General features: G+C 41.8%; 1 protein-coding gene across 1 annotated transcript in view; it reads right to left on the reverse strand.

Annotated features, from left to right (window-relative positions):
* LOC147729658 (Na(+)/citrate cotransporter-like) overlaps nucleotides 1-23,108 on the reverse strand; it is a 214,026-nt gene that overhangs the window by 46,371 nt on the left and 144,547 nt on the right. The window contains exons 5-6 of the mRNA XM_086954544.1: nucleotides 22,900-23,071; nucleotides 2,701-2,823 (exon numbers count right to left, since the gene is read on the reverse strand). Of these exons, the coding sequence (XP_086810670.1) occupies nucleotides 2,701-2,823; nucleotides 22,900-23,071 (295 nt within the window). The remainder of the gene's footprint in view (nucleotides 1-2,700; nucleotides 2,824-22,899; nucleotides 23,072-23,108) is intronic.

Raw genomic sequence — 23,108 nt, forward strand, 5'->3', positions numbered from 1 at the left:
TACAGGCTTTGTCTCCTTTGCTTCTCATGTCGACACTGACATTGCTGTTTGTATATTACTAGAGTGTGCATGGGTACTGTTTTGTTCTTCTTTTAAATATAGTTCTGGTGGGAAACCATTGGTGTCACTTTCTATGCAGATTGATGATACGAAATTAAGCCTGCTAGCCTGGCTTTGTCTTTTAAACATGATTTTGGGCAGGGAACCATTTATGTAATTTACAGTGCTGCTGAATGATGGGATAGTCAATAATATTACTTCTTGTGCAGATGGACAAGGTTAAATCTAGTGATGTCACTTCCTGTGCAGATGGATGATGGGAAATGAAGTATCCTTGACTGGCTTCTTCCATGAAAGATGATTTTTGGATGGAACCCATTGATGTACCTTCCTGCACAGAGGGATGATGGGAAATGAAGTGATATCGCTCCCTGTTTAGATGGATGATGGGAGATCCAATGATGTCACTTCCGGTGCAGATTAATGATGGGAGATCAAGTAAAATCACTAGCACAGATGAATAGTTGTAATTCAGTGATGTCAATTCTTGTGTATATGGGTGATGGAAATCCAGTGGCAGTGAGGAAGCAGCAATGCACTTGGCTCTCCTGGCCAGCACCAGAGGAGGAAGTAAGGAAAATGAATCATAACACCTCATTTCTCCTGGAGATTGCCACACTGTCTGTAAAAGTGTGTGCTCACTTTCAAGGTTATTCACCAGCAAAATACCTTAAGGAACATGTTGCATCAAAAATAACAGAGGGCCCTAAGGGGTGTCCCATAAACCCAACTGTCTGTTTTCAAAGTATTCATATTGTGATTTATGGTGCCCTAAAAGGACAAGGGTCCACCAAAAACATAGTCTTAACACTCTTGGGACTGCCAGGAGCAGCGCGAACACCCCTAGAACCTCATAAGAGTTCACTTCATTTTGAAAACTGTGCCGCCCAAAGTCTCCCCATTCAAAATGTTCATGACCCTGGGAGAAGTGTCTCAGTGGTTCAAGTACTCATGTGGTGACATGGCTACATGGACCCTTTGGATTTCTGTGTTCTCTGGGATTACTACACAGTCTAGTTTAATAATAGAAATGAGAGTTTTAGTGAAATTATTACAATTTTGTACTGTCTACTGTTAGAAATATGACAAAGCCCAAAGAAATAGCTTGCGAATAGGGAAAAGTCAGACTAGATATATATTTGTGGTGCATCCAAATGTTTTTTGTTGAAATTTATATTTTTAACTGATGAATGTGTGGTGCCAACCTGTGATAAACCAGTGCATCTTTTTTTTAATCTTTCATAGTGGGTGAATAAATGGGAATATTGTGGTTTTTAGGACTAGGAGCTGCTGACGTACAAGCCAACGAAGGTGCATCAGGGCCAGGGAGTCTAGTCTACACATAGAGGTTTATTAATATGACCTTTGTTTACTGTGCGCCTCCTGTATTTTGTGAGGCCCTTAGAAAGTGTTTCCATTTCTGTTTGTCACAATTTCTGTAATTTTGTGCTTAATATTAACTTTTGCATGTATAGAAGTTCTTTTTGTTTTGAACGATTACTCACTGACTGGACATTGATTTATTGAGTGTTATTTGTTGAGTTTTGAGTTTCCAGCTCATAACACCTCTCTTAGTAAGCTTTGGACATCTGTGCCTCAGCACACTCAGACTCAAGTGCTAATAGGGGTGCCTGGTCCCCACTTCGGTATTCTGCAGTATGGGCGCCTGGGAGCCATAGGCAAAAGACCCAGTTTGTTACAGCTGGGGTGCAGTAACTTCTGATTGTCCTAAGACCCTTCAGCCAGGATTTCTCACAGTCAGGATAGCACATACAACTCTAATAAATGGGATTAGACACTCTTACAACATACTGTTCCATCTCACTGCAGACCAATTTCAGAGTAATGCTGATTGTTACATGCTGATCATATATTTTATTTCTCAAACTACCAGTTTCCTAATGGCAGCCAGGCTGCTAGATTGAGAGACATCTGCCACAAAGGGGACTACTTCTCTAGTCCCCTGTACCACTGAATGCATGCATGAATTGCATGTGCCACCAGGTACTTCTTGGCGATAAACCCACAAAGCAGAGATCCATCGCAAGGACTCAGAAAACCAAAGTTCTTCAATTGCCTGTTGTGGTGTCCCAGTGCAGGGGGAAGGGTGGGTGTACAGTCACATGTTTTTCTATCTGAATTTTTTCCACAGTTTCAATAGTGGTTCCATACAAGATTTTCTGGCATAGATGACATTAGATGAATTGCCCTAACATAAGCAGTCTCTCCAACACCATTAGCATTGGGACAACAAAGGGATGCCCCAATGGTAGGTTCTGCAGAAGTGCTGTTATAGAGTGCACTAAATGAGGAGCAGGTGCAGAGGGGGGCCTACAGGTGGGTCTCCAATTCTGGTCCCAGATATCCAAAGTATTAATTGTTACTAATGAATCTGGATTATAAATGTATGCACAGGACTACCATAACTCCATACTCACTTCCCTGGAGCACTAAATGTTGATTTTGTGAGAGGTATGGGGTAGACCAAAGCTATCTGTGGGCAGAAGATGTCAGGCTTGCACAATCCCACTCCATTCTAAATATCTGAAAACAAACACGCCAGTCAAGCATCATAGCAAAGAAGACACGAGCCTGACACGGCTGGAGTCAGATGTTGCAATCCCTAGAAGATATACTTACTTAAATCCCAAGAAAGAAAATTGGAGCCACAGCCAGGCTAGTGTCAGCATCATCATCATGTTGGGGAAGGCAAACATAAACCAGGAAGCAAAGTTTATAACATCACCATTTTCGGGAAAGAGCCTGCAATAAGAAAACATTTTAACATTGATTGTGAAAAGCATGTAAGTATGTATATAACATGAATCGGAGCATACAGTACTCTATTCACATTTTCACATGTACATCTGACATATCCACAAAAATGCACCCACAGTTACCTGTTCACACTAACCAAGAACTACAGAAGCACCATGCAACCAGACAAATAGACATATGCATACCCTACACTCACATCAATGAGTAGCCATAGAGACATATCTATAGATATACAGACAACCAGGCTGCCCATGCAAGAAGAGCAACACATACGCAGACACCCTGGGGTACAGTAAGAATCCTGTGCTGGAGGGCACATTGGGATGTGCATTAAAAGGAGCACAGGGGTGATAGTTACATCAACTGGCCGATTGGTGCTGTAGATTCCCAGATGCTTTGTTCTGGAGGTCGCAGATTTCATTATCATTCTTCCAGAGCTCCCCTTGTTTTAAGACAAATTCCCAATTACACGATACACAGGGAAGCATTCACAGCTTTCCTGCTCGAGTCTTTTGAGGTTCATGTGTCTCACGTATCTCTGCATTCCTGGTCTTATTTAGGTTTATCATCAAGAAACCATAAAGCGATCTAAATTGCAATTTATAAATAATTCATCAATCATTGTATAAGGTTTAGAGAGAGCTATGACCCATATTACAGTGAAAGGAGGCTAGAGTTACCAACCCTGCATGGAAAAAGAAAGCAATGTACTGCTGTAAAGTTCAATTTACATTAGGAGTAAATTGATGTGAGAAATACCCTGACAATTCCAGGAGTACTCCTGGGAGTCTGACAATTAGACGGTACTCAAATGTATAGCCTTAATGCATATAGAAATGTAACAGGTGCATGGTATACCTCTGCATAGAGGGGGTCATGCACAAAAGTCTATCCCCACTTCCAACCTTTTTTCTTTTCTTTTATTGGGATAACACTTTACCTCGCGAAGAACCCCGTTCACTACCACTCCTATTAAGTATGTTAGTAATGCCGCGCCACTCCACAAGGAAAACACATTTACTCCTGCTATTACCTTATTTGTGCAATAGATTTGTGATTTGGACCGAGTGCATCGTTTTTAGCACCATCCTCTTGTTTTAGCCCTATCCAATCGTGCAAGGCCGTCGTACATTTGGGAACAGCTTTGTTCAATAAATGGAAGATTCATGAAGGCTGGATGCATACACCTATGGTATGAATAGTTTTACAAAAAAAATAGGGTCTTCAATACTAACAAGCACGTGCAAGGGGAAACTGGCGGCCATATTTACAAGGCCCTTGAGCCACTTTTGCATCATTTTTAACATGGGGAAAAGTGACGCAAACGTGGCGCAAGGGGCATGTAAATCTGCTCCTGTGACTTTTATAGTTTTCTTAGTCTACACGTCAGTGCTAACCCTATGTCTGAGCAATGTCCATGTAAAAAAAGTCTAAAGTTGTAGAGTTTTTTCCCCTTACTTGAAAGCTATGATTTTGAATTTCAAAATCTCTTTTGTAGCCCCCTGGTAAAAATGTGAGTATTTAGTCAACTTGGCAGTGCTCATTTCAGCAGTCAGGGTTATTATAGGAAGTACAAAGAGTTTGGGGAAAGGTAGGACTTCATGGTGTTGACAGCACTGCCACTAACATCTTCCATAGAACTTCCGTGGGACCTGCCATTCTCGCCGTTATCAGCCCATCGTTATGACAGTAAAAAATCTTCAGCAATCTGCATACAGTATATATTTTGCACTTTTAAGTTTTAATTGCATACTCTAAATACTTTATGAATCCTAAATTTAAAAGTAAATTTGAATACAATTAATGTTCAAAATTAAATAGGAGGTCAGAGAAAAGAGGAAGGGATATATAACTCGAGAAGGGTAAATAACCAATTTGATCCACTTTCAGGTGACACTTATTGCTGCACTGCTTCGAGTAGACAGAGCAGGAATACACAGTAGCTATTGAATTATGGTTCATTCTTCCTCTTTCTCTGGGCTGCTGTGCGCCAGCACATGCACTCTTTCACCATGGTGCAAAAGTGCTTGCGTTACAGGAAGGTTTCTTTTTGTAAAGAGAGAGGCACCTTCCCACACAAGAACAATTCTCAGAAGAATTTTCTTCTTCTTTCTATGCGTGGTGCAGTATACAGCACACGTGAAAAGAGGAAATAACGAGAATAAATAAAGGATATTTTTCCTTGTTACACCTCTGTTGAGATGGCATATCATTTAGACACATTCCCAGGTCTACTATTCTCAGTGAATCTAGAAATGAGCCAAAACCCATGTGTGGATGCGTGGAAACACCTATGCTCTGCCCATAGAAAGCCTACTCAACTGAGAGTAATGCAAAGCAGTGACTTGAGCTGCCTTGAGTTACTCTAGATTTACTAAGCTATACAAGGTGGCTGCAATAAGCTTCTAGAGGTTTCCCTTTGAAGTCGCCAGGCATCTTTCCTTCCCCAGTTCTAGACTGACTCCAGGGTGTATGCAGCCTTTGTTTGGAGACAGGATGCAGCCTTTTCAGGTGTAAGTGGGGCTGTGCCCAGCTCATCCCTCTCATTCTGCCAGTGATGACCCATCCAGGCATATCTAAGCTCCCTATTGTGTGAGGCTGGCTAGGGAGAATACACAAAGCTCAACTGTCAGCTAAACCCAGTCATGTGACCAGAGATAGGCTACAGGCACTGAAAGGCTAAGGCAAGAAAATGTCAACTTCCTAAAAATGGCATTTATAGAATTGCAATTTAAAATCCTACTTCACCATTAGTTAGGATTTTAAATTATGATTCCAGAGACACCGAATATTAACTAATTATCCCTTTCCAATTGGATATTACACCTATAAAATGTAATAGGCCAATTCCAATGTTGTCCTATTGAAGCGATAGGCCTTGCAGTAGTGAAAAACGAATTTAAGAGTTTTCCACTACCACGGCATGTAAAACTTAAAAGTACATGCCCTACTTTTTAAATATATTGCACCCTGCCCTCTGAGCTGTCCAGGGTATACCGTAGAGGTGACTAAAATGAATTTAAAAGAGGTTGTTGTGCCTGGCAAATCTTTATTTTGAGAAATCCATTTGAGTTTTGGGATGCACACCGTTTTTCATCCAAAGTTTATCCATATTTATCCATTCATCCTCCAAAAGTGCGTGCACACTGGAAAAATGCCTTGCCCCAATGACACGTCTTAGAACATATCCATAATATGGGGCGGTATGACACCCCAATTCCAGGTGCACTGCTGAATGCGCGAATTTAGCTCCTGCTTATTTCTTCAACCGCTTAACTCCGTGTATTCCATGTACTCCATTTCAAACATTCTTTTGTAACTTAGTTCTAGTTCAATCCACACATAGGAATATTATGCCATTTTCAAAAGCTTCTCATGTTCATGTTGTGCCCATCCGGACCTCTTACAAAAACACGTAATAATGCATGATTCGTCCAAGGCAGTGTTTATTAAAAACCCAATGCATTTCAGGCTACCAGAGCCTTTCTTCAGGGGTAAGTGCCAGAGATTTTAAAACCATTCAGTGCTTGTCCCGTCCTCAAAAAGTGATTCCTTTATTTTGCCTGTTCAAAGCAGTATAAAACTGCCAATACAGGTTCTGCAATGGTAGACCTGAGATATGTTTAAAGGGCTCCTTAAGTGGGTGGCCCAATCAGTGCTGCAGGCCCACTTGTAGGCCCTGGGTACATGTAGGACCACTTTACTTGGGACCTATAAATACAATGAGGGTGCCGAATGGGGATTAGCCAATATTAAAATGTTTTATGGAGTGAGCACATGCACTTTAGCACTGGTTAACAGTGGTAATGTTTGCAGAGTCCTAATGCCAGCAAAGACAAAATCAGAAAAAATGGAGGAGGAAGGAAAAATGTTGGTGGGAAGACCACCATAAGGCTGACAGGTCACACATGTGTCCCCCCTGCTGAAAGTGGGAGAACTACCCAAGCTCTCTACTTGTCAACCAGCAAGCTTAGGCAGGTTACCCTGTGGGCATCCAAGACACCTGAAGGAATCTGCCTTGAAGTGAAGGAGTCACTTCTCTGCATCTGCAGGCACAGCAACTGCAACAGCAGACCAGTCTGCTGAACCTAGGCTCCCATGGACTCCGAAAGGCTCAGCAACACAGGTTGTGGTTCTTCAAATCCCTTGAGGCCTGCCGTGTCCTCTCACCAAGTTTGAGGCCGGTATTCCTTTTTGGAGCCGCAGGAACCGAACCGCTGTGCACCGCATTGACTTGCAGTTGCAAAGGCTTGTTGGCTTCTTTCCACCAAGATCTTTGGGCTCCAAGTAGCCCCAGCATCAAGCATCTCCAGTGACCAGGATCTTTGTCCTCACTGCATCACTTGCACTGTGGGCCTCCATCTTTGGTGACCTGCTCAAAGTCCTCTGCGACTCCAGTGCCTCCAGCCTGTGGGTCCTCTTGACGGTCACCTTTGAATTCTTTTGGGCTCCCCTGATTGCTCGGGCCTGCCCTGACTCCCCTGCTTGTTGTGAGTCTCCTGAACCTTGCTGGTCCTGACATTGCACCTTCTTCAACTTCCTCTTTGGCTGCAGTTCCAAGGCTTGTTGGTGCTCCTGCCGGACACCGAGCCTTCAACTCTTGACATCTGACCTGGGACAGCTCATATACCGCTCCTGGTTTACCAAAGCATTGCCTAGTCCACACTGCTGCAGTTTCAAGGTCACCGTCAGCACTCCTGCAACACGAGACATTGGTGGGCATTCGTCTTCTGTGCCTCCTGGTCACTACTGAGTGACATAGACTCTGTCCCCTCTGCTTGCAGGCTCTTCAAATCCTGAATCCACCTTTTGGTTCTATTGGACACTTTCACCTTCCCCAGCAGTGGTATCTTCTGAAGTCCTCCATTGCGTTCAACTGCAGTTTCCGACGCCACTTCACACCTATGCTGCCAACTTCCCTGGTGCAGGTAACCTGGTTCCTAAGGTATCCACAGGTGGGGCGGCTCTCCAACTTTTTGTCTTCCAAAGGGTTTCTTCAGGGTCCACTGGGAAGGGACCTCTTTCTTTAAAATTGCAGTTGCGACTTACACATTGATTTGTACCATGAACGCAGTTGTGTTCCTTCTCTGCACACAACCTCTGTGGGGCTCCTAGAAACTCACCTTGGGTGGTTCCTTGGGTCCCCGGCACTTCTACTTCTGATAACCGTCTGGATTCTAGTCGTGGTTTCCATACCACAATTTTAGTATATGGTTTGGTCTCCCCCTGGGGACCCCAGTATATTCTGTGCTACTTACCTGTTTCTATTGAAAAGTATTGGGTGCATTGTGTATATCTCAGGCTAGGAGATATCTGCATGTGCTAGTGAGTGTCTTATAATAAATAAAATATTTTTATAAATACACTGTGTGGTTCTTTTTCACTTATTTGATACCTATAAGATTATGTTGTGGTCAAGCTAGCTGCTTTACAGTCCTTCTGGACTAAGTCTGAAGGCTGATAAACACATGAACTGGACAGTGGACTAACTTGCCTATGATAGGCACCAACCTCAGGAGATATACCACTATTTTACGAAACACAAGGTAATTCTGTGTGCCAACTTCAAAAATGTCCTCTGTCCAAGGGCACCGCCCTTTCCATCAGGGCCAATCTTGTGTTTCAATTATAATAAAGTTGTACCACTTTCCAAATATATCAATCAAATTGTTGGCAAGGTAAGGTGTGCATTGGGTCCGATATAAGATACGGACTGGAGAATTTCAATTGATTATTATATCATAACATCATACCTACTGATTCTTGCCTTAAGACGTCAAGATCTTCGTGCAAGATATAGAAGTACAACATTAATATTTATCTCAAAGAGGAAAACTATTGCCTCAAAGCGCTATATTATATATTCACTTCGAGAAATTTACGAATGCCTTGAAGAAGTTCTGTTCGCAGAACGAAACGCAGTGGCTGTGGCATAAATATAAAGAGAAATAAAAGCACTAAAGAAGGAATTTCAATCATCTCTTCAATATGGACTTAATATGAAACAATTTGATTGTATATATTTGGAAAATGGTGCAACTTTAAAATAACTGACACATAAGCCTGAAGGCTCCCTGCCATATTTTCCACTTAGAGAGCTTGCTAAGTTTGTCTAAGACCACTAAAATCATCATAAGCCTTGTCTGGATCAGTGCAGGGTGTCCACTTACATAAGTGCACACCGCATACTGAGCCAGCCTTTCACATTCAGTTTGAAGGGTTTAGGTCAAAACGCTCCAAAGAGCACAAAGTGACAACTGTGGACATCTGCTGGTGCCGGACCAGGACAAAGTTATAAGTTCAGGCCAACTGTGATGGAGCATGGCTTTCCCAAAGGGTCCAAGTTAGGCCAACTGAACAAAGTACCTTAAATCTTGGTTTGCAAGGATCCGTGTCAAAGATGCGTCATGCAGCCAATGTGATTTGTCAGTTCCAAAATGCAGAAAGGCTGTGATGTGAGAGCCTGCATCGTCATTGAGAATCCCGTCAACGGGGCTTGTGAAGCAAACTCTAGCATCGGGGATTTGGTGCGCAGTTGGGGAAATGCGTGAATTTCAAAAAGCTGAAAGACTGTGATGCGGAGTCTAGCCAGATTGTCGAGGCTGTAGGATTTGAAATTGTGATTCTAGAGACTCTAAACATGAACTGGTTATCCCTTCCCATTTAGAAATTACACTTATAAAATATAATAGCCAAATTCACTGGTATCCATTTTGGAGAGATAGGCCTTGCCGTACTGAAAAATGTATGTAAGAGTTTTTCACTACCAGGACATGTAAAACCTATTAGTACATCTCCTACTCTTTAAATATATTGCACCCTGCCCTCTGGGCTGTACAGGGCCTACCCTAAGGGTGACCTATATATCTTTGGGGCCTGGAAAAAGGTTTACTTTGCCAGGTCAACATGGCAGGTTAACTACACATACAGACTCTGGAAAGGCACGCCTGACACATGTTTAAATGCTACTTAAGTGGTTGGCACAATTAGTAGCAATTAATTCACAAGCCCTGGGCAGATGTAGTGCACTTTACCAGGGACCTATATGTAAATTAAAAATGCCACTTGGGTATAAGCCAATGCTACCATGTTTGAGGGAAAGATCACAAGCATTTCAGCACTGGCCAAAAGTGGTAAAGTGTGCAGAGTCCCAATGACAGCAAAAATGATGTCAGCCAAAAAGGAGATCTGAAAGCAAAAAATTGGGGGTAACTACAACATGCATGACAGGTCTAACACCCTACACTGGAAAGAGACAATGCACTACCCTGAGGCTCCAACACACTACTTTCCTTCTCTCACATGTGTCACTCATACGCTCTTATGTCCTATCAGAAATCAAGGTACAGAAAGAGTAACTTCCCTATGTCCTATCCTGGTTTGCAATTTGACAGAAGCTTGTGTACCTAGCCTGAAAGAGAAAATGCAAAGACTGCCAATCATAACAGTTCCCGCATGTTCTTTGTTGCGTGCAGATTTTAGCTTGGCAGCAGACATCCTGGAGCTGAGATCTTGCTGAGCTGCAGTTCGTAGTCCCAATGTTAGTGTAAGTAATAGCTTGTGTATGCGAGCTAAGGGGCATATTTACAAGCCCTTAGCGACAATGGAACGTAAGTATTTTTAATGCTCCAATGGTGCTGTGTGCAGGTCCATATTTACAAGGCCACACAAAGCCACTTTGCGTGGCTTTACACAGTCTTGTAAATATGGTCCTCTTTAACGCAGTATTTTGCATTTAAAGGTGCATGTGATGGGTGTTGCTGTGGGTGTTCCCATACAACACCCATGGCTTTTTGACACTGTCCCAAATTTACAAGGATTGGTAAATCTGAGGCAGCACCAAAAACTCACACCTGTCAAGGAGCGGCATTAAAGTGGTGCTACGAGGAAAAATACTTTGATTTCTCCTCAGTTTTTGCTCTTTCTGAGTGTTGCATTGTGCAGCACATACAGAAGGAGTAAAACGCAGTTAATGATAATTTGATGTCCCTTCCTGCACAAACACAATCATCCCTGCAAGACAGGCACCCTTGCACCGTGGTGCAAGGGTGCCTACTTTGTCGAATACCTGCTGTTTCAGTGCTGGCGCAGGGTAAAGCACAGGGGTGCAGCGTATTCCTGTAACTATGGCGCATCCCTGCATTTTAACTAAATGATGCAGCTCATTGCAGGGAAATTGCTTGCGGCGCTGCGCGGTGCCATTTCATTGTAAATATTCCCTTAAGTCCTCCGGTTCTGTCACACTATTCACTTCTGACATGATTCTTAGAATATTCTGTGCAGTAAGCTCCATAAATGAGAGTGCTCACTCAAGGGTGAAGGTACCATTGGTGCAGCAGGTGCTATGCCTCGGGACCAGATCCCTGAGGGGCCCATTGAACAAATAGCATTCAAAGGAGCATTTTTCCTTGCTTGCAGCAGGGCATATGGCATCCTTGCTGTGCTACTGCATGTACTGGTGCCACGACTTCTCCACTTGAACACATCTGGGTATGAGCTTTAGGTAACAAGTACAAGTTCTAGAAGGATACTCATCTTTTATCATGAAAAAGCAACTAGGGATGAGTACCGTTCAGTTTTGAATTCATGACACCTGATGTTTATAGTGCTTTGAAGCTGAAAGCCTGTGGACTCTATATTAAGCAATGAATAGTGTGGAGGTGAGAAAGTGAAATCAAGGTTTTTAAGATAACTTGTTCGGACATAACGCTTTATGTTCATGGAAAGTTTCATTCTAAGTGCAGTACTCACAGGTGCTACTACACTCCAAGTCAGAGGTCCCATACGTTCTTAAATGTATATTAAGGTAGGCCATTTGTAAGGAAAGCAGTTTATTATAATGTTGTGGTTGAGCAACCTCAATGTGTAATAAACTCACAAATCCATCTTGGGTCCAGTTATGCTCTTTGTAAAACCTTAGCTCAACCATGGGTAGCAGTGGCTTCGAGGAGTCACACTTTAACAAAAGAACAAGTGCAAAACATTTAGAAGTACCAAAACAGTTAAATAAGAAAGAAACACAGCACAAAGGAAATCCGAGACCAACATATAAACACAGATCTTATTTTTATGAATGTTTAGACACTAAAACAAACAAAACCCACTGGAGGGTTACAGTGATATAAATTATTAACCACATTGCTTTTCACTCTAACTGCAAACTTGCATTGGCAACTTCTGCGGTTAGGAGTTACTCTGAAAACTTTTATAAAGTTGTGTTCGGCTACTCAGTCTCACTTTGGGTGACCAACTCTGGCAGGAAGCGAGCCACAGGTGGTAATGGGTCTTGTCAGGACATGTATCAGGCAGTCAAAGTAGTCTCCAGCCCTGTGACAGGTACTGTGGGTGAACCTCCATGCACATCAATAGAGTGACCCTGATGCAAGGGATACAGGATACTGAATATGCTGAAGGATAGTGAGAATGCATATTGGGTGACGGTTATCTTCTTGGGTCTACTTCCCAGTTCACGGTCCTGGTGGGTGAACTTTGGCCACAGGGGAAGCTTTCCCTCAAATTCCGGTTGAAGTCATGCCAAAACACAGTTGCCACTGGTCTACTGACCTCCAGTTATAGCAAAACCAGCAGTTCCCTTTATCTGAGACTAGTGTCCATCTTAGGTGACCAAACTGCAGTCTGATTTTTCTCCTGGGTATAGGAGGCTTGGGTACAGCTGTGCGTGTCGTGATTCGATCTCCCAGGCTACACTTTGGTGGTCAGTGGCTTTCAAGCAGGCAATTGTCGCTACCAACTGCCAAGAAAGACTTCTTCTGCTTTGGGACCCTACAGCTGTAATAGGAAGTCAACCTCTCTCTTGAAATCACTTTTTCTGTCTGGAGCTCGGTGCCTGGGATGCCACTTTTATGCAAGAACTTACTGCCAATAGGTGCCGTGACTACTAGCCAATGGCTACTAGGACCCCTCCCAACTGATGACGACTTCATGCAAAGTATGGCATCTAGTTATCCCAGAACACAATTTTCTACCCACTTCAAAAATGGCAGAATTCTGACAGTTAGAGAGCAGGCAGAAGTAAAATAAATCAACTTCTTTATAGGTAAAGTCCAGCCATAGTCTGTAAGCTCTGGCAATTCCAAATAGTCACTGACATCCCAGCTCACCAATCCAACATTAATAACTCCATATTCCAATAGAACCTACCAAATACATAGAATGGGGAGAAATTTGGAAAAAAACATACGAGTGATATGAAATATCATAACAATACCACATAACCCCCTCCCACATAACAAAACCTGCTAACTAAAATAACAAAGAAAAATACTAAATATACCATAATGATAACTCAGTTGGTATTATTAATTTCAATCCTGTTGAAATTCCATATCCTGCCGTCCTCCAACTTCACAGTCCCCTTAAAAACTTTGGTAACCTAATAAAGTTTAGGAAAACAAAAAGATTTGCACATCTTCTTAGGTGGTTTCATTTTTACCATGTACCCAACTGTAATATCACTCGACTTTACAGCATTGAGGAGTTCATACATTTTTTTCCTTTCTTCTTATATACAAAGCTCTTTTGTTTTTCCTTTTCTGACATATTTCTCTTCTTCTGAATTACTTGCATTGTAAGTAATTACCCAAGGAGGTACACCTTAGAGCATAGCTTGCGTTTTTTAAACCATTCAAATGGAGTGATCCCCATAGTTGTGTTTGAAGTAAACCCGTATTCCACCACCCAACACTTCACCATCTTAATCCAATCATATCACCCAAATTTAGCAATTTTTAAAATTATTTTTAAAGACTGTGCTGACGTTAGACTAGCTTTAATATTAGAGAACTCTTGTCGGCATTCAGTATCTCAATTGAATTAAACACCTATCTTAAGTTTACAATGGACTGGGTATGTTCAACTAGCTAAATTAGGAATAAACATGCTAAAAAATTCAGTTATGCTCAAAAAAACTTTTACTTTCTTTTTTCTGGTAAGATGAGGTAAATCTGTGGTGGTTCTAAAAAGATGTGTGTTGGGTCTGATACCATCTTTTGTAATGATAAGACCCAAGTAAGTGATTTATGGTTGGCAAATCCTGCATTTGTTGAATCTTAATGTAAAATAAAAAATCCGTAACAACGCTCTCACTTTCTCAAGATGCGACTCAAAGCATTTGGAGAAAATCAACACTTCCTCTTGAAAAAACTTCATTCTGGAAACCATACCCAAAATAGCTGTCATGAGTCTTTGGCAACCTGACACCACACAACAAAGACCATACTGCATCTTGTTAAAGCGAAATACACTGAAAGGTGTTATGAAAGCAGTTAAATCCTTGTAGTCTTCACACAAATGGGCCTGGTGATAATTTGGAGTTAAATCCAATATGGTGAGAAACTTTGCATCCCTTTATAGACAGACAATTTTAGATATATTAAGAAAGTAAGGGAAACGTATACTCAACAACTTCCTTAATAACATTTCTAAGCTCTACACAAAGTCTGATCTCACCAGAACTCTTAGTGGCAAACACAATAGATGCCACTCCTTACGTAGCTAATTCAACTCTTTTTTTACAGCTTCCCGGAGACTAAACGGTGTGCTTCTTACTTTAGAAACACTGGCTACTACCCCCCCCCCCTTAGTTTAATGCAATGAGCAGAACCCTTTACACACACAACCTTCTCTGAAAACAAATTAGGAAATTCTAGTAGAAAAATTGTTGGAATGGTATTGATTTTTATGATCAGCACCTGAAGATCCGCATTGGGATCAAGGTAGATACCCAAATGTTTCTGATGGGGCCACCTCAAAACAGTGTCCCCTTTTACTGGAACATATATTTTGCCATAAATCACATTACCACAAAATTATATCTCTGTGTCAAAATACTCCACCAGATCAATCGGCTTCCCACGGTAACTGTATGGATTTACATCTGGCTCATGCAGATCAACTTAGTACTGAACATAGTCTTTATCTGAAACCAGAGAAGCCTGGCACCAGAATCCATCATCATTGAAACAGTGATACTGTTAACAATATCAGAGGGATGATCACACTTAGGGGCCGATTCCGATTCAGTAAACCAATCGTACGACCAAATCGAATCCGTAGCCCCTTCCGTACAACTCGTACAATTCCGTCTGAATCGCGTAGTACGATTAGTTTAAAAAATATACGACCAAATCGTTGCGAACCATACAAAAAGCAAGGGAAAATCCATTCGACATGGACTCTCACAGTGAACCGTACGAATCATAAACATTCTGTACGACCCAACAAGTACGATCCGAACCGGGGAATGAGAACGCGATTCGTACGGAAAACGTCGCGTATGAGCGATTTGTACGGAGAGCCACACAATCACATACGCACCGAACCCCTGCAATCATGAGGTGTACGCACCAGACCCCTGCAATCATGGGTTGTATGCACCTTACCGGGGGGGGGGGTCCGTTTCGTACGCGGTTCGAGTCAAAATCTGCTTTTCCGGATGTTTGGAGCTCCCATAGAAAAAGAGTCGTACGGAGTGTTGACAAGACGAATCGTACTTGCTGGGTCGGAAAATGCTGCTTTGATCCGTATGGACGTAGCGTATTGCGTGTTCCGAATGCGATTCGTATGGATTTTTAAGTCGTATGGTTTTTTGTTCGATTCGTACGGAGATCTGCTTTGGGCCCGAATCGTACTTCATCGTACGTATGGGGACGTTTAAGTGTACGATTCGTAAGGGAAATATGCTCAGTATGGCTATTTGTAAGGAACTTTACCGAATCGGAATCAGCCCCTTAGTCTTAGATACACAACACCTGTCTCATCAGAACTCACCTCAAATATTTTTTCTATATTTACTTGGGACTTGCAGCATTTAGCAAAATGCCCCTTTTCCCACAAATGTTGTATAATACCTTGATGGCGGGGCAATCCTTGGAATTAGTCAAATGATTGGGATTACCACATCTAAAACAAGCTCATTGTTTACAAGAATTTGTGCACTTTTCTTCTGTTTTGAAGAAACAGATTGTATAGATGAAAAAATGTATGGAAGAGAAGAGCCCCTACACTTCATTAAGTTTTGGATCATTATTATTCCAGAGCCTTTCTCTTACTTTCTCACACTGACAGTCCAACATGAATTGATGTCTTATCCTTTCGTCAGTGCTATCCCCAAAATTACAAGATACTAATTTACATAAAGCAGTGTCAAAGTCTTCTATAGATTCTTCTTTTTCTTACTTTCTGTTAACAAACTAGTAGCGATGTAATATGATTGATATCTTGGAAAGGAAATGAATGTCTAACTGTTTATCACTACTTCAATTTCGTTCATATATTGTGTAGTTCCATCATCTCAACGTTCTCTCTCAAGATCTGGTACATTTAAAAAAATGTCTTGTCCCTCTGATCCTAAACAGTGAATTAACATCATTGTTTTCTTTTCTAGTGACAAATTTGAACCACATACTTTTTCAAATAATTTATGAATACTTTCTTCCGTTTGGACCAAGGAAGAACAGGTTCACCTAGAGAAACTAAAATGGAGAAGACATATTTTGCATTTTGAAATGAAATAGAGAAAAAAATGAAACAGAATATGTAAGAAAAGAAGAGTGGACAAAAAGAGAAAGAGAAAATAGAGAAATAAATAAATAAACAAATAACAAATAGATACAGACAGATAGTATTCTAATATAACATACCCAAAATCAATCAAAAAAAGTAATGCTGAAGTTATGTAATTCAGCAAATTATGTTACAACTAGGCAAGCCATTCTACAAGAACCACAGTGCTTATTTTTTGTCAAAGGAAAGTGTGTTTGTTAGGAAATCCATGGAGAACAGGAAGTACCCGTAGAAAGTATGCACCTCCAGAGTACTGGCAGTGTTATCCGTGAAGACTGGAGAGTACCCAGCACAGGAGTAAATGCCAAACTGCATGGAAAGAGAGGAGAAGTTCATGCCAGAGAGTATCTTCAGCCAGTACTGAGGTGAGTGTCACTGACAGAAGACACAAGAGCCTCAGGAACAGGGAGCGGCAAGTGCTCTTCGGCACATGTCAAAGGAATCATCTAGCACCTGCTAAGTCAAGACTGGAAGGCCTGGAGAACAGGGAGTGGTATGCTGGAGGCAGTCACACAGGAAAGAGGCAGATTAGATGCCTTGAGAGACTCCAGAGTGGCGTGCCAAAGACGTTCTCGCGCTTTGGAGCAACGGCACTCATTAGATTTTCAAAAGTCATAAGAAAAGAAAAAAAATTCCACTTCCAATCGTGAATCTTGCAAATATGAATGGATAGCTATTTTAGGAAAAGTCAAAACAGATGAATGAGAATCTGATGAAATAACAAAGTCACTTACAAGAGGTCCCACAAGAAGCTCAATGAGCTTATGGAACATAGGCAGAGGGGTGTCTATGCAGCACGGTTATGAAAGATCTTAGTATTACATGCTAGTAACAGTACCTTGTGATACTGAGAATAAGATCAATCTTGGCAGAGCATACAAATAGGCATAGAATGAGTATGTTAAAGTTTCTCAAAGTGTAAACAGGCAGGTTCAACCAGTCTGCACCAATGTAATAGTATGATAGCAGGCAAAAGTAAAATAAATCCACTTCTATATTGGTAAAGAAGAGAAACTCTAGCCACAGTATCCAAGCTCCAGCAATTCCAAACAGTCACTGCCATCCCAGCTCACCAATCCAACATGAACAATTTCACATTCCAATAGAACATGCCACACCACATAGAATGGGGAGAAATATGGGAGAAACCATACGAGAGTCTGGAACATCCTACCAATACCACAGGAACCCGCTCTTTGAGCTTGGTAGCCCACCCTAGAGGTGTGGCTACCAGCGAGGTACACAACCACTGGAACTAACCTGTCTACCAGAACAAAACAGCAGCCCCTCCCATGTGTAGCTACCATTTACCCTTCCAAGCTTCAAAGAGGCTTCACATGTAAAACTCGCCTTTTGGGTTTACACCCCATTTAGCCTTTCCTGCCAGGAAGAGATAACACCTCTTCCAAAAAGGAGGCCCTTGGTGCTCCTTACTGAGAGCTGTTCACATCACCCCAAAGTAGGGCAAAAGACTGAATTGTGAACAACAACGATAAACGGTTACTGGAAAACTTTGGGCAACAGAGAGGCAACTTTCTATATTGTCATATACTGAAGTTACATTGAGTTGGAATTTAGCATCAAGTCAAGTTTGATGCAATGATTCTTTTGATACCTTGTAGTACTAACTAAAGTAGTCATATTCAGAAGTTAGCACAGCTGAGTTGTCATCGTGTAAATCTGTAATTCGATATATATTAAAATGGAATGCCTGAACTGTCATTACTTTAAATTGCAAAGTCGATGTAACAGTTTGAAAACTGCTCTGTCATCCAGGAATGGTAGGCTAGGAGTCATGCTTTGTTGTCTTGTCACACTCATGGTGGCACTACAACTGCTATCAAAAAATCAAAGGGGAGAGTGAAGAGGAAAAAGGTAGAACCGTCCTCCTCTTGATACTGTTATCCAACATAGGGATTCTACCATGTATTATGTGAATATATATGCACCCATGTGTGTGCTGCAATTTTTATTTGAAGTGTTTAGTCATACGTGAAAAATGGTGCAAAAGGATCAGAGCTCCTTCTCTCAATTTGTGGGAAGGGCAATGTTTCAAATTTTTTTAAAATACCCCTCACTCACTGAAACCTGATTCAGTGTCATGCTTCATCATTGGGGTCTTTCCGCCCCTCTACGGGACGGGGTGTGCTACGACTTACGTAGACGCAGGAGCACTTTATTCAGTGATTGGGGAGTATGTGTAGTTCGTGGGGTCGTGAAAAGAAAATGTGAGATGGTTAAAAATTCTCTGGCTAGTGGAACGAAAATACTTTATTGTCTTCCCTGACTGAGGATAGTAAAAGTGGAGAGGTGTAGGTGGTGTACTATAATGAGTCATCTCCTACAAGGTCGACATGTTTCAGAAGCCATCCCCTTAGCTTTCTTTCTCAGGACCAAAAAAACGATCCCAGTTACACCTCAATGGTTGATAGAATAAATGTACATATGCCTGATAGTCACAAACACTTTCCTTTGTTTCCTGTTATGGGAGTAGACAAGTATACTTGTATATCTTAAGAACCTGAAAAGAAAAGTATTTTGGATAAATCATGGCTTTCATCATTTATCTTTATCTATTCACTTCACCATCACGTGGAACGTTTTAAGCGTTTTTGTGATATATTTCTTGTGTGCAACCCTGTTGTAGGCAATGGTACCATTTGGTAAGTATCCTCTACTCATAAATCATCTGAAAGAACACTCCTTGTGATTTCTAGTGCCCAGTATTACATTTATTCAACATTCTTTCATACATATGTATCTCCTAGCAAGATACATCTTATGTTACAACACATTCATACATAAAGGAAGTATTTGTACACTCCTAATGTGTCTCAAAAGGTTACAGATTGATGTTCACAGCAACTGAGCACTCGCATTCATACTACCATGATGAGCTTAAGAAAAAAATGGGAGATGTTTGGCAAAAGTCTGTGTACTCGTCCTTTTTAAACTGTGATCTCATGGTGTGTCTTTTTCTAAAAAATTGTATTGATGCTCTCAAAAGGATGGGCCATAATAATACATACTTTAGAATGTAATCGTTATCGCTCCATAAGTTCACACGAGCGGTGCAGGGCGCCTTCAAATAGACACTGTGGGCATTTTAAAAGAACAGAAGGAAAAACAAGGTTTTAACACCAGGGTCATTTTTAAGCAAACAAGCGTGGTCTCTTTGGCCTTTTTAAGGACATGCCATTGTCCTTCTTACATGCTGGAAGGAGCGCGATCACCAAAGGAAGTACCTTCTCATGGCTCGTCGGAACCTAGCTGAGGTTTGCCAGAGCCTGCTATTTTAAAGAGCAAGGAGGCATGCTTTATAGGAAACAGGTGTGGCTGGAAACACTAGACCTTGAAATTTTAAAGATGGCCGCCGGTGAATGGACCCAAAACAGGGTTCATTTTGATCCACTTCCTGTTGGAATGATTAACACTGAATCGGTTGAAAAAAACACTAGACCTTGGGATTTTTAAAGATTGCCGCTGGTGATTATACCTAAATCAGAGTTCATTTTGATCCACTTCCTGTTGGAACGATTAACACTGAATCGGTTAAAAAAGCAAGCATATATTTGTTTGTTTTGAGGCTTATTTTGGAGGAGTTTCAAGAACGGCGGGAAGAACCCAATGATGAAGCATGACACTGAATACTGAGGGGTATTTTACAATTTTTTTAAACATTGCCCTTCCCACAAATTGAAAGAAGGAGCTCTGATCCTTTTGTACCATTTTTCACGTATGACTAAACACTTCAAATAAACACAAACATAGCAGCACAGACATGGTTGCATATATATTCACATAATACATGGTAGAATCCCTATGTTGGATAACAGTATCAAGATGAGGACGATTCTACATTTTTCCTCTTCACTCCCTCCATTGATTTTTTTATTATTCTTGACAGCGTACAGCTGTGGGAGTTTGGTTCACCGCTGAATCTAAACTTCATCTTTCTTGAGAGATTATACATCCTCCTCTCATCTTTGATAGAGCACCCTTGACCCAGATCACACAAACAGAACTTTCACACCAGGTTACAACAGACCGACCACAAGAATGGCAGAAAACACAGGCCTAACCTTCTCGGAAGAAGAGATAGACAGCATCATAGCCTCACTGAACAACTTTGAGGGGCTAAATACACCAGATCCAATACCTACGAACAATGACTGGGACGAAATAGAACAACTAAGGCGCACCCAGATAAAAACAGCCCTCCACGGTCTCCTCATGACTGAATATCTTAAAAGCAATGCGGCACCTAATGGGCTAATATTAAGAAATGAACCATACATTTTTCAACATGACAAGATTTTTAAAAAGGATTGGTCATTAAGAAGTTGGCATTGCACACGAGATTGGCTTGTGCTAATCATTAAGACAGCTGGCAGATTAGCACAAGAACTGAAAATTGAAATTCAAGAAATAGAAGTTTGTTTAAAGAGCTATGAAACACCAAGTGCCCTCAAAAAATATCTAGAAGAGTTAAAGAAATCTTTCAATGACTTTGAAGTAAGATTGAAACAGAGCAAGTACCAGGAAATAAAAATAGAGGTTACCCGTTTCAGCCATGAGAAGATCTATCCATACATAAGATATGATTACAAATCTCAGGAGAACCGTCACAAAATGACAACTTACAATGATTTATCAGATTCAGGAACAAGTGGATCTGACTCAAGTAAAGGGAAATACCAACAATACCGAGGTAGGAGCATCAACAGCAGACGTCCTTGGTTCCACGGCCAATGGGGATGGGACCATTACCACGGCCCACCTCCATACCCCATGCACCCCTTAGGACCTCCGATATACCCACATCAACAAGGAGCCTACCCTCAATGGAACTACCCTCCGTTGCATTACCATTTTATGAACAGCCCCATTTTTTAGGGCTACGCCAAGGGAAGAACAGAGGGAGAAACCGGAGAGGGAACAATGTTCACTGGGCTCCACAACACGAAGAACACATCCGGTTGGCAACAAGGAGCATGACAGGGGGCTTAACCAGCAGGAAATTAATCTGGTAGTCAACATTACAAACCACATTCCAATACCGGCACAGATCAACGTCCTAGAAAAGGGACTAGGCTTTGTACCAAAGGCAAAATTGGATAAATTCTAATTATGCAAAGAGATGAAAGAATTCATGAGGAGACTTAAGTTACAAATCTTTTTCAAAGACAAACAAAATGACCAGCAGGATGGAGACACTGCTTTAGGACCAAAATCTACTTTCACTCCACCGGAAGCCAATCTACCAGTAAAACTGATCGCCTTCAAAAAAGCTGTCATGAAAGATCTGGAAGAAGTAGATACAGCAACCAACAGGGTCTTTCACAATGTAGCAGATATCAGATAACAAGCATTTAGGAAGCCAATAGGTCTCGCTATGTGAGAGCCAATGGCTTTGCCAAAGTTTTTTAGCCATGTTGTACAGCAGTGTGGCTGATGTTCGGCATGGTTAAAAGTTAGTGGTGTGGCATTGAGGAGAGTGGCATATAGGAGAGTGGAATAGAGTGGCATAGATTGGAGTAGCATAGAGTAGTTTGGAATGGTGCAGAGTAGCGCAGAGTGGAGTGGCATAGAGTACAATGGCATAGAGTAGAGTGACATAAAGTAGAGTGGTGTAAAGCAGCCACGGCCGGTAGTAGGTGAAACTGCAGGGCGGTGACGTACGGAGGGGGAGGGGCAGGGTGGCGGGTTGTAACGCATGGATTAAGGACCTTAACAGGTAAGTAAATATATACATAAATAAATCAAATTTCGTTTTACGCCCTGCATCGCATTTGGTGATGCAGTGCACTCAACGAAATTCGTTTTATTTATTTATATGTTTACTTACCTGTTAAGGTCCGTAGTCCATACATTACAACCCCCCACCCTGCCCCTCACCCTCCCTACGTCACCGCCCTGCAGTTACACCTACTACCGGCCATGGCTGGTGTAAAGTCGAGTTGTGTGACATAGACTGAAGTAGAGTAATATAGTTCTGGGTGTAAGTAACTCAAGCGTTATTAGAGACCACAGATGCAGATAGGGTGAAAGCCCCATAAGTAAGAAGCTGTGTGCCTGTGTGAAAAGTAGGAGAGCATATTGTACATCCAGGAATTATACAGAATGGCTTATAACATGAATAAAATGGTGAGTTGCAAAAGGCTCCAGGGAGGAGCTGGGATGAGAAAGAAGGGAGGCCTACGGGTGCTAAGCAATCGAGAGATTGCAAATGAGAAGGACAACGAAAACAACTCATTTTATGCTGTGGGATGATTGTAAGCCTACCGAATTGTAAACAAATATGTCTTGCAGCTGTGTAGGCGAAACCTAGTAACTGCTGGGAATTAAGAAGCATGTCCATCCTCCACAGTTTAATGGACATAAAATGGGCTCAACGGCCGGGCCATGGTCACTGGTGCATTTCGATCATTAAAAAAACAATAGAAGGACAATATGAAATGACGGCGGATGACTTACGAGTTCATCTGTCCTTTCAGCACGAGGTTGGGCCCGGTCCCCGTCAGCGTGGCCGTGCCGCCGATGCTCGCCGCGTAGCACACGCACAGCGCCATGCCTTTGCGGAGACGCTTCTTCTGGGCGCTATCATCCAGCACTTTAGGGCTCTCCAGAACATGCCCATTCCCTATGACTGCAAAGATATGAGACGTTAGACATCACCGTATTGA

This window comes from Lissotriton vulgaris, chromosome 2_1, assembly GCF_964263255.1.
Source record: "Lissotriton vulgaris chromosome 2_1, aLisVul1.2, whole genome shotgun sequence".
In the NCBI taxonomy this organism is placed as follows: domain Eukaryota; kingdom Metazoa; phylum Chordata; class Amphibia; order Caudata; family Salamandridae; genus Lissotriton; species Lissotriton vulgaris.